At 45.4% G+C, this 12,289-nt stretch overlaps 1 protein-coding gene across 1 annotated transcript in view; it reads right to left on the bottom strand.

Moving 5' to 3' along the window:
* Positions 1-6,891: 6,891 nt before the first annotated feature.
* Positions 6,892-12,289, bottom strand: part of ELL2 (elongation factor for RNA polymerase II 2) — an 87,852-nt gene continuing 82,454 nt past the window's right edge. The window contains exons 11-12 of the mRNA XM_056112505.1: positions 9,917-9,961; positions 6,892-9,782 (exon numbers count right to left, since the gene is read on the bottom strand). Of these exons, the coding sequence (XP_055968480.1) occupies positions 9,666-9,782; positions 9,917-9,961 (162 nt within the window). The 3' untranslated portion in view covers positions 6,892-9,665. The remainder of the gene's footprint in view (positions 9,783-9,916; positions 9,962-12,289) is intronic.

Raw genomic sequence — 12,289 nt, 5'->3', positions numbered from 1 at the left:
CGGGTGGCGAGAAGCTCTCCTTGGTTCCAGCCTGAAGCAAGTCTCTGCTGGAACTGTGGAGACACTTGATATTCAGCACGTCTCCGGGCTTTTGGCTCTTACACAAGACAGGACTTTGTGACTGAAATGAGACCTGTGTTAAAGTGACCCAGTGGTCACCTCCCCTCACAGGGCCTGTGCCAGAGGAATGCAGAGGCACGGCAGGGCAGGGATGACCTCCTCAAGGGCAGAGAGATGGCCCCCAAAGTGGGTGTGCAGGAGCCCCGAGGACAAAGGCCCCCACCCAAGACCTTGGGTCCCACTGGACCATTTCTAGTAAATCCTCCTATTGGGCCTTTAGAGATAGGACAGCGGTGACAGCAGTGACAGCGGTACGCTCCTGGCATGCAGCTGGGAGCCAGTGACCCAGGTACCACATACAGTGTGGTGAGTCTCACCAGGGGTCAGTCCAGAGCTAGGAGAAGACTCTGGACATCTCTGCTGTGACCTAAGTCCCCAAATTAAAAAATCCTCCTGTAACCCTCTTATGTAGGTATTGTCCTAATTTATCACAGAGGAGAGAAGGAAGTTACACAGATTCAGGCAATTGCCCTGGGTCGTGAGTTGGTTCACCCCAGCTCTGGAGGTGGGAAGCTTCCGTGTTCTGGTCTTAGCTCTCTGTACCACAAGGCAGCTTTGATTTTCACTCCTGAAATTTCACGTCCTGCTTGTAGAGACCTACTTTAGAAGCACCTGCAAGCCAAGTGCTCTTTAACCGTGGCCAGATAAAGTGTTAAGAGGGAGGAGATATGTTCATTGCAACACTATTCATAATAGCCCCAATCTGGAAACAACCCAAGCATCCAAGATCCAGGACTAGATCAAGAAACTTTGGTGGACTACACACACAGCGGAATACTTCCCTGCTGGAAAAAATGGAGTTGCACAATTTGGTATCCTGTGGATGGATCTGGAGAGTGTCAAGCTGACAGAAGTCAGCCTGGGGGAGAGGGACCGAATAATCTCTCTCATGGATGGGATATAAGGAAGCAGAGCAGGGCAATAGAAGACCAAGAGCAATAGAATACAAAACTGGTCTACAGAATTGGGATTGCTGCAGCGGGGACGGGGTGGGGGGGGGGGAGGGCAGGAGGGGGTGGGGGGAGGGGGGAGGTAGAGATGTTGAGGCTGGCGGAAGTGAGGGAGACAGTGGGTTAGTGGTGGAAGGAAATGAACACTGGTGACAGGAATGGGGCTGGAACATCATACTCAGGAAACCCTACCATTGGCAGTATTGTGAAACTGGAAATCATGGTGACTAAAAGAATTTAAAAATACACACACATGGGCCGGAGTGATAGGACAGTTGGGAGGGCGTTTGCCTTGCATGCGGCCAGGTTCAATTCCCAGCATCCCATCTGGTCTGCCAAGCACCACCGGGAGTAATTCCTGAGTGCTAGGTGTGACCTTTTTAGGTGTGACCTAAAAAGAAAAAAAATACACACACATGTGCATACACGTACACACACAAACACACACACACATCCAAGAGAAGGTAGGAACGACAGTACTTGTCGAGTCCAGAGTATGAATTGAGAGATGAGAGAAGCAGGTGTTGGAGGAATTTGGCAGTGTGGCCCATCTGCGGGGGCAAGAGAGAAGCCAGGACGCGGAAGGGGTTGGAGGTGTCTTTGCGGCTGGTCCCCAGGGTCCCCTTATATCTTCTCTCAGCTGTAGCATTCAATAGCTCAGGTGGCTGTGAGAGCCCCAAGACCCTCTTGGTAATCCTCCGGCAAGTCTGACTTAAAGGTACTCTTGTGCTTGAGAAGGAAAAGGCCACAGGGGTGAGGGATAGTTAAATCCATGACAGCAGAGTCTCCCCCACCTGCCACCACCCGCCCAAAGCAGCTTAGCTGAGGTGATTGTCTACCCCTTCCAGTGACTAGACGGCAGGACACACTTAGGGCTGAGACCAGAAGACTTTAAAAACAAAGCAAGCAAACTTTCCCTACGAAGATAACTGGAAACAGGCGTTAGTCGAGCAGTCAAAGGCGAGACTGGAGTCTGAAACCAAGCCCTCAGCACTCGGTCTAACACACTCAGAGCTGCGCGTCGCACTCTGTCTAACGCACTGCTAGCCAAGAGGACACAGATGCTGAGGTGGCACTTGGAAAGACTCAGAGGAGACTTATTGCACGGAGCAACCAAGAGCAGAGCCTTTAAGATGATCTGAGTTGTGAATCTATTGTTCAATCAATCAGTTTCTGTGCAAAAATCCATAGGAACCAGGTCAGCTGCAAGCTCTGACTGACAGCTTCCTCGTTAGGTCCATGGAGAAGTCTGAAGGAAAGAATAGGACAGGAGCAGGAGCACACTCTGAGGAAGTGTTGCAGGGCTCATCAGCTCCCTCTGAGTTGGCACTGTCATTCAAGGTGGGCCACTGAACTGTAGAGCTTTCTCTGCTCAGCTTATACGAGACAGACCGGGACCCCCAGCGGGATTTCTTGGGGGACACTGAGGCCTGACACAGGGCTAGGGATGTGGGAGAAGTGAGGCACTGGTTTGGCACTTGTTTGGCACTTGACTACTTCCTGTTCCTGGTGTCATTTTTCAGTCGTGAGTGCTGGGGTCTCTGCCCCAGGAAGAGTGTGCAAGTGCCCACGAGCTGGCCCTGAGACCCCTTCACTTTCTCAGCTCTGGAAGGTGGGTGGCAGCTGCTAAGCTCAGTTATTACTGGTGCCCCGAAGTCCTTCACTGACTCACCCAATGCCTACCTAGAAGTGCCAACATACAATAAATGTCAGGACAAGCACACTTTGAATTTAAAGACATGTCAAGTCGAAGATGCTTTAAGATGGGACAGGAAATGCAGCTTTATCTTCTAGAATCCTGTTCTCCATGCTTGAGAAGCAGAAGAGAAGCGATTGAAGACTCAGGTAGGAGAGGAAATGAGAATCACTTCTAAAATGAAACCAGAACCTGTCAGTTACGAGAAGTAATAGAAGGAACTTTGAAAACCATTTCATTTGACATTCCAAACCCATTAGGGGCCATTTAGATGTTTGCATCCCAGGTGACTAGAGCCCCTGAGTGCCGGGGTTGCAGGAGATGCTTCTTACTGAAGATGCCCTGTTAGCTCATCGTGGCAAATGGGACAGTCAAGTCAGTCTGCCACTGGCCACTTGTTCCTGAATCACAAGTTTGGGAAGACAAAGTGGCCCCATGCAGCGACCTGACCGGGCCAGCAGCCTCCATCTGGAACGCAAAGCTCCCTCATAGGTTAAATCCGAGAGCCTGTCACGTTCAGTCTGCTGATAAATGCATTTTGAGCCCCTGTGGCATAGCAGGCACAAGGCTAAGTACTGGGGATCCCGTACTCTCCTGGAGCCTATTTATCAACCAATGGGCTGTCATTATAACTGAGATACGTTACCCAGGAAAATTGGAAGATGGAGAACATGTGCCCGGTTGCCCCACGGTTATCTGGACTCGGGGGAGCTTTCGGAAAAACAGTTTAAGTGGTGGAGGAGCTAAGTGAGGGACAGTGTGAAGGTGCAGCTGTGGGGGCGGGGGTGGGGTGGGGGGTAGGGCTGTGACTCTGATCAAGACCCAGGGACTGGGGCTGGAGTGATAGCACAGTGGGTAGGGCATTTGCCTTGCACACAGCCAACCCAGGTTCAATTCCCAGCGTTTCATACGGTCCCTCCAGCACTGCCAGGAGTAATTCCTGAGTGCATGAGCCAGGAGTAACCCCTGTGCATCGGCTGGGTGTGACACAAAAAGAGGAAAAAAAAAAGACTCAGGGACAGGAGAAGCAGGGGTAGACCTGTGTGAACGGAGGAGGGAACGGGAGCATAGGAGGTAGCCTGAGCAGGCAAACCACGCTACCTCCCACATCCGAGGCACTCTGTGAGCCTGCTGAAACCCAGCGATAAAGAAGCAGCCTGCCACTTCTCTAGCTCTAGGTATTGTTCTTGATGTTTGTGACGGGGTCGAACCTGGATCCTCACACTTGTGTCCTAACCACTGAGCCGCATCCCTGGTCCCTAGAGGCCCCCAACTATAAAACTCAAACATGGTGGCCAGTGTTGTGGGTTCTACGTTTCACAGCCCTGCTCGTGGAGTTTTCGCCATCCATGTGGCACGAGTGGGCATAGCGTGCCCTGTATTTGTTACAGTAGGACAAACCAACCTGGCCGGCCAGTCAAAAATGACGCATCTCTACTGTCATACCCAGTCAAGCCATCTGACTCCAAATGAAGCAATCATAAAATATCAGAGCCACCCACTGCCCCTGCTGGCCTCCAGGTCCAACTCCAGAAAGGTAAAACCAGTGAGACAGGTTAAGTGCAGGTCTAGTATTCAATGACACAAACCCAAACACCCCACCTTGAAACCCTAAACCTCTGTCTGCCTTTGCTCCGTTTTCAATCAGTCCAGATAGACTCACTGTCACTTGGAAAACAAGGTTTCAACCAGTTCTCACTGCATTCAACAAATCCTCTGTAGCTGAGAAGAGAGCTATTTCCATGGCACCTCTAAGTGCTCTACAAACAAGAACTGAAACCTCCCCATGACCCTACTTCTTATTTTTCACTTTAGAGCAGATGGAAGAAGTTAAAAAACGAGGACAAGGGCAGACGTCGGGTGGGGGAAAGGTACAAAGATAACGCAGGGACCTCATTTGTCCCTGAGGCTCCTTGTAACCCTGACCAGTCACTGCTGTGTCTGAAAGTTTAGCACCAAAGCTGAATGCACGTGTTTCTTCCCTCCTTTATTGGTCCTTCAGAAAATCTACAGATACAGAGGTCAAGGACCCGGCTAAAAGACAGCCCTTGTGTCAAATTCCAACATGGGGCTCTCTGGAGCCAGTGTTTGTTTCCATGTTAGCCTTGTACTATGAGAAAGGGAGTCGAAGACTGTCTCCTGCTCTTTTTCTGCCTGCACAATTTCAATAACCCTCAAATAGCCCTCTATTGACAGCACATTCAAGGGGCTGGAGCGATAGCGATAGTGGGTAGGGCGTTTGCCTTGAATGCAGCCAACCCGGGTTCAATTCCTGGCATCCCATATGGTCCCCTGAGCACCACCAGGAGTGATTCCTGAGTTCAAAGCCAGGAGTAACCCCTATGCATTGCCAGGTGTGACCCCAAAAAGCTAATAAAAAGACAGCACATTCAAAAATAGACACACGATGGCCTTTCATTGAAAAGTTTCTTTGGGCAGGGGCAGGGGGGCACAGTACTGTGGGTAAGGTGCTTGCCTTGCATGTATGCGCCCTGGGTTTGATCCTTGGCACCCCATATGTTCCTGATCCCTGAGTGCAGGGCCAGAAGTAAGTCAGAGCACTGTCAGGTACGACACCAAAACCAAAAGAAGAGACAGTTGGTTCCCCCTCAAGTTGATTCCTTTTGACAGAATAACTCACTGAAAATCGTGCATCAGCTCTTAACCAGCCTCTACCTGCTAGCCTCCTTTGGATCAAAAGGGCTTGTTTAGTCTCTCTGTGCTGTGCGGTTTCTGGAATGATGACTCTGCAGACATTGGTTCTGGCTCCTTAGGGACACCACAGACAAGGGCAGTGCAGACATGGATGCTGACAGAGGCTGCCCGGCTGCTCTGGGGCCACCATGGTTGGCCATGTGACAGACAAATCTCAGTTTACTCGCCTATAAAATGGGGATAAAGTGACTGTGGGGAAGAAAAATGAGACCATGGAGCCACAAAGAAACCCTTAATACCTGTGATGGCAACCACTGCATGTAATCAGACGGGGTCCTGCAGCCGGGACCCTGTTCCTCCGGTCCCCCCATTCCCCACAGGGCCCCCTACCTCCCCACTTCTGCAGAGCTATCTGGATCCCAGGTGAACACATAACACCGGGACATCGGGAGCCCTTTTATTATGAAATGAGAGAAAGGGAAAAAAAAGCACCAGAACTGCAAAGTTAACATTTTTATTGAACTGAAATTGGGGTAGAACAGGGGTTACCACAGCTTCTGAGCTCAGTAACAAGTGACAAATCCCTGTGACATTTTACTTTCAAGAGTCCTGACATGGTTTGGGCAAACAACTAGGAAACAGTGTACGTGTATATATTTTTCCTTTTTTTTTTTAACACTTAAAAATATTTTGAAATGAGCCTCACCGCTTCACTCAGTTTTCAGGTTACAAAGAACATTGATAACGTCTTCTGTTGTCTTCATTTAGTAGTGTCAGTTAATATTCTTTCCCAAAAGGTTCCTCGCAAAGTGCTGGCTATAATTTCCCCCCATCCGATCCACATTAAGAGAAGGATTTAGTAACAATTAGGCAAGTAATAAACTGTAAGAACTTGAAAGGTAGTAAAGGCATACACCAAGCATCCGTGACTCATCACTCACGCTGCTAGAAAGACAATGAACTGGTTCAAGAGTCTTAGCTAAGCTCCAGAAGTACTGGGGGCACGAGTGGAAGGGGTGAGGCAGGGGAGGGGCATCAGAGCTGAGAGTGTGTAGCAGCTAAGCCTCACCTGGACATCTTGCTTCCGACATGCAAGCATGGAGCGGTCTTAAAAAATCAGGCGAAATACTTTAAGGGAAAAGAAGACACCTAGGAAGGGTAAAAATCAATCCGAGATGAAGGAAAATTAATACTGAATTTCTGTAAGGCAGGAAAGCAATGGTACAGACAGTACATGTCAATTGCCTTGTGAAAGAGCAAACATCTAATGATACAGAGAGATGAAAGTTAACCCCTCTAAAGAATTCCAAGGGAAATAAATGTATGACAAGAGGTGAGATCCCCACACTGGAAAACAAACACATCAAGTTAAGGTTTTAAATCCGCCGCTTATTCAACCTGGAGCTAACTGAAGGGAATCAGTAAAAATCTTCAGAGTGCTTCAAACCATTTGATGAAATAGTTTTCTTAAAAGGACACAGCTCATGATTTCATCTTGACAATACTATTTTCCACTCTCAAAAACAAAACAAAGAACTAAACTAAATTATCCACAAGAGTAAACGAAACTTATGTGGCTGTTCATTCCTGAAGCAAACATTTCAGAGAATCTAAAAATCTTCCAGTAGGAGATAAAGAATAATTATAAATATTTAAGAGACTCATGCCCATCTTCAAAAGGGATATAGCCTTGGGTAATAGCAGATTCAGAGATCAGGAATTTCATACGTGTAACTGATCGGTAGTGTTTGCAAGGCTCTGTTTGATACACACAGCAAACAGCTAAGTTAAGGCTTTTCTAGGTAGGTGCTCATGTCCATGGGCGTGCAACGCTGAATTCTCATAAGCATCTCCGGCTTCCATTATTACCCGATTTGTAAACAAGAAGATGTGCTGATGCATGTGGGTAGGACCCCCAAAGACTAATGGTCAACTGGAAGGTTTGCTTGTAAATAAGTTTTGAAAGAAGAGTTGGCAGTGTGCTGAGTGGGAGGGAGCCTCATGTCACATAGTGGGGACAGATAAATTGTATGTGCTGGCAGAGATGGGTTTAACAAGAAGAGAAAAGAAGAGGAAAGAAAAGGCCTATAGCTGAACTTCAGTTTGATTTTGAGGTTTAGAAAATTCAAGATTTAGTACTTGTACTTGTTCTTGCACTTAGCTGCGCTGCAAGTCACCTAGAGGATATTCCAGAAAATGAAGAGATATAGGAACAGACCCTGTGTGTCTAATCTGTATGAAGCAACGTCCAAGCACCATGCTTTGGAGAAACAATGCTCACAGCAAAGAGCAGTGCGGAATCTTTGACAAGAAGGCCAAGACAGACAGAGAAATCCTTTGGGAGATTGTATCATGGTAAAGGTGCTCCCTAACCTATCCCAAATGAAGTTTCCTTTCTGAAGTGTATTTTTTTCAACTGCAAGTACGAAATCAATGAAGATTTAGCAATGATTGTACCAATTTAGAGGTAAAGGAAGAGTACCAGGGATCTCAAAATGCTGTTAAGAAATAAAATTCCCTCGGAGGGCCAAGCTACAAAGAAATTAAATTTCCACAGTAATGTTAGAGCATTATAGTACACAGGGTTTAGTTTCTGTCTTTGTGCAGCTTATATACTTCCGTATATTTTTACCATGATTTTATCTTTCCAGTCATTATTTTAGAACTCCAAATTTAAAAAGGTTCATCTATGTGTTCTTTCTGTTCTCTACATACCCACGTTTTCTGGTTTATAGTGATACACAATAAAGGTATTTATTTATTTTTGGATGCTGGAGACAAACATCTTTATTAAAGATACTACCAAAATTTTGGCAAACATTTCAGAACAGATTTGTAAACATAATGCTTCCCTTTTTAGTTGGCAGCACTTTGGGAAAAAACAACACGGTGAGACAACACAACTTGAATCAACATCAGCTCAAAATCTGCACAATTGTGACCACATAACTTATGTTCCCACATGATAAAACAAGTGATAGTTGAAATCAACATCAACAGATAAACTCCAGGAAATGAAAAGTTTGTGCTGTTTGATGAATCACAGTATGTTATTGTTAAATATATCCGTTCTTTTCTTACAGTCCTGGCACCCAGGATGAAAAAAAAAAATCTTTAAATATACATTTAATGTAGGTAATAGCTTCTTTGCATATCTCTCTTCAAAAAATACTTTATAGCAGTATATAAATAGGTTAACCTACACGTTTAATTTTATAATTTTGCCCCAAAACTATAGATCTGTTTCATTTTTCAGAACATCAGTTTCACCCAACATGAATAAAGTTGACAAACTGTTGAAATGGAAATGCTTTTTGTCTTCCACAATAGAAGTAGCGATTGGACAGAGACAATTGACAACAACAACAACACAACCTACAGTAACACTCGTCAGTTGTTTAACCTGAGCGTTTGGCCTACTGAGAGTAGCAGCTTGTTTTCCGTCACACACACTCACACCAACACCGCCTCCACACACACACAGGTCGGGGCCACGGTGTGTGCCCACTGCCAGAATCGAGTGGGAAGCAGTGTCACTAATGATCAACCACACTATGTACATGACTAGCAAACACCTTAAGGCAACCATTGCAGTGGGGGGTTAACCTGCAGGCTGGACTCACCATCCGAGATCAAGTCAGGCTGTAGAGATTCTGGTGCGTGGCCTCCACACACAAGCACACACACATTTCTATTTTTTAACCCTCCAAAACAATGTTTTCATTTTTTTTTTGTATTTTGTGCAAATTTCTAAATATTCTACCATTTAAGGCAAAGAGTTCGCATTAAGAAAGGTCAGAAAAAGGCTTATGTTTATCCAAAAGCATTTCACCTTGCACGTTACTGGTTTTTTTTTGTTTTGTTTTTTTTTTAAACACACATTGACTTTGAAGTGTGGACATTGGATCCCCAACATCTTAAAAAAAATCACTTTATGACAAACACAGTTTTTAAAGAAAAAAAGGTGATCTGAACTCTAGACACTGGATCCCCAATATCTAAAGAGAAATGATTTCTATAGACAAACACAAGTTGGGTGTGGGGAGGAGAGGATGGGAAGGACCAGAAAAAGCAGCTTCAAAAATACAAGGAAGCAAAGTAAAATGGAAAAAAGAAAAAGAAAGTAACTCAAGTTCACTAATACTGAAACTTTTAACAGGCAAAGTTTCACTTTTTAGAATCTTAGAGCAACTCATTTGGAATTCTAAATAAATAAGCATAAGTTCATTCACATCTTCTGGGCTCTAGTGTCGAGTCTCCGCTTGCTGCTGGTCAAATTCTCCTATGAGTCTCTTGATGTGAGCCAGCTTGTTATGAAGATACTCGCATCTGTATTTTTCTTCATGGTAATTGGGACTCGACTGCAGATTGAAAGCAAAAAATGAAGTAACAAGGAATTAGATGACAGTATTTATAACACTTCCCGGTTGCAGTCTAAAAAAAAAAAAAAGTCAAAAACAACCCCCACAAAACCACGAGAACTGAAGCCACTGACCTGCCTGATCTTCTGATACTCCTGTAAAACTTCTTCATGGATGTTCTGTAACATAAAAAGCAGAGGTCAGGGTTACTTTTATTCTGGCAATATAAACCACCGACACCAGCAGCAACGGAATGGGAAATACTGACTGCAGGAAGGTTAATTGGTCGAGTCTTTAAGGAAGGCGATTTGGCAGCTGCTATCAAAATAGAAACTGTCAAACAGACTCCGCTTTTAGACATTTCTTGTGGATTTGTCATGCCCGAGGGAGATGAACAGGTTACTCACTGCAGCACTGCTGTTTGCTTTCAATGGAGGCTCTTTACTGAGCGTCAGGTTTGCTCCCAACCCCTAACCCCCGCCCCAACCCAGTGGTTAGTAGATTAAAACAGCATCCTCCCCCCACCCCCCACCCTTTAATGTTATAGCAAAGTTGAATGGTTTGCATGGGCTAAGGAGGTTATTCATGGCCGAGCATGTGCTTTACCTAGGGGTAAAACCCTAGGTTGGGTCCTGGCCCAACCACTTCCCACCACAAGGTATATGAAAAGTGAATGAAAGCAAAATATCAATAAATCTAAACAAAGGAGCACTATGGGTCCATTAGAAAGGCAGGAGCTAGGTGGAGTATTTTATGAATGACATAAAAATTCTCTGAGATGCCTAATATTGTTTAGTCTTTAAAAAAGCAAAGTATATAGCAAACGGTAACAATAATGGGTCTCATTCCCCTGACCCTGGAAGAGCCTCCAATACGGCAGCATTGGGAAAGACAAGTAAGGAGAGGCTGCTAAAATCTCAAGGCTGGGACGAATGCAGACATTACTGGCACCTGCTTGAGTAAATCAATGAACAATGGGATGCCAGTGATACAGTGATAGTGATTTATATAACCTGTTGTCATTTGTTTAAAAGGGGAAAATACAATGCTACTATATTTTAATAATTCATACTTCTAAGATACACATCTCTTATTTTAGTGAAATCAGACAATAACTTAACTTACTAAAATAGGCTGTCATGTCAATTGATGATGTCTTAGACTCAAACATGAAATACATTTATGTTAATTTGGCTGTGTCTACATATCTCACACAAACAGCTGCATGCACACAGAACCTTTCATTTATTTTAATTTGTTTATTCATTTATTATTGAATCACCATGAGATACAGTTACAAAGCTGTGTCATAAATGGGTTTCAGCCATACAATGTCCAACACCCTTCTCTTTACCAATGTACACTTTTTCCATCACTAATGTCCCCAGAATCCCTCCTAACACCCACTCTACCCACCCCCAGCCTGTCTCTGTGGCAAGCACTTTTCTTTCTCTCTCTTGCTTTCTTTCTTTCCTTTTGGGCATTATGGTTCGCATACAGGTACTGAAAATTTATCAGCACACAAACCTTTAAAGGAATATACTGGAAATCAGTGCTGAGTGTCTCCAGGAAGGGAAACTGGGTGGTTGCAGGAGACAACAAGTCCCTTCACGCCCTCCTGCAACCCAATACACTTTGAACTTAAATGCACAACTCCAAAGCACCTCATTTTCTGGAATGGAATCTTGAGACCAATTATATAACTCTGCCCAAGGTGGCACTGGCACTGAATGGCAGAGCTGGGAATCAAACCCAGGCAATCTGGACCCTGGGCCTCCTCTTAGCCACTAAGCAATCCTTGGCATTATAGTTCAGGCATTATAGTTTGTTTGTGGTAGCGAGGTGGCCACTCCTGGTGGTGCTTGAGGGCTATTCCTGGCAGTGCTCTGGGGACCACGCAGTGACGAGGGTTTGAACCTGGGGCTCATGCATGCAAAGCATGTGCTCCAGCCCTTTGGGCCATCTGTAGGCCCTGGAATTACATTTAATTTAAACAGAAGCATGGAACACCAGTCAATTACTTAGCACTGTAGCACTGTCTTCCCGTTGTTCATCGATTTGTTCGAGCAGGCCCAGTAACGTTTCCATCGTGAGACTTGTTGTTACTGTGTTTGGCATATCGAATACTTCACAGGTAGCTTGCCAGGCATGCTGTGTGGGCAAGATACTCTCGGTAGCTTGCCAGGCTCTCCGAGAGGGGCGGAGGAATCGAACCTGGCTCGGCCAGGCCGGCTGTGTGCAAGGCAAATGCCCTACCGCTGTGCTATCTCTCCAGCCCTTCAATTACTATGTAGAAAAAAACTAAACCCAAATCACAAGCTCACTGACTTTCTATACGACCAACATCAACTTTTTCTAGTCATCTTCCACATCTCTGGGCAACTCATTTAAATGATGAAGATCCACAAATAGAGGAGAAAGTGACCCGACGGCCAGAGCTCTGGGCTGTCTACCCTACTGTGGGGAAACCTATCCATTTTCAACGAGGTTCCTATCAGATGGAACAA

The sequence above is a fragment of the Sorex fumeus genome, unplaced genomic scaffold (genome assembly GCF_029834395.1).
Source record: "Sorex fumeus unplaced genomic scaffold, SorFum_2.1 ptg000018l, whole genome shotgun sequence".
NCBI classification, from domain to species: Eukaryota; Metazoa; Chordata; class Mammalia; order Eulipotyphla; family Soricidae; genus Sorex; species Sorex fumeus.
This window is presented reverse-complemented; position numbering and strand designations above follow the sequence as displayed.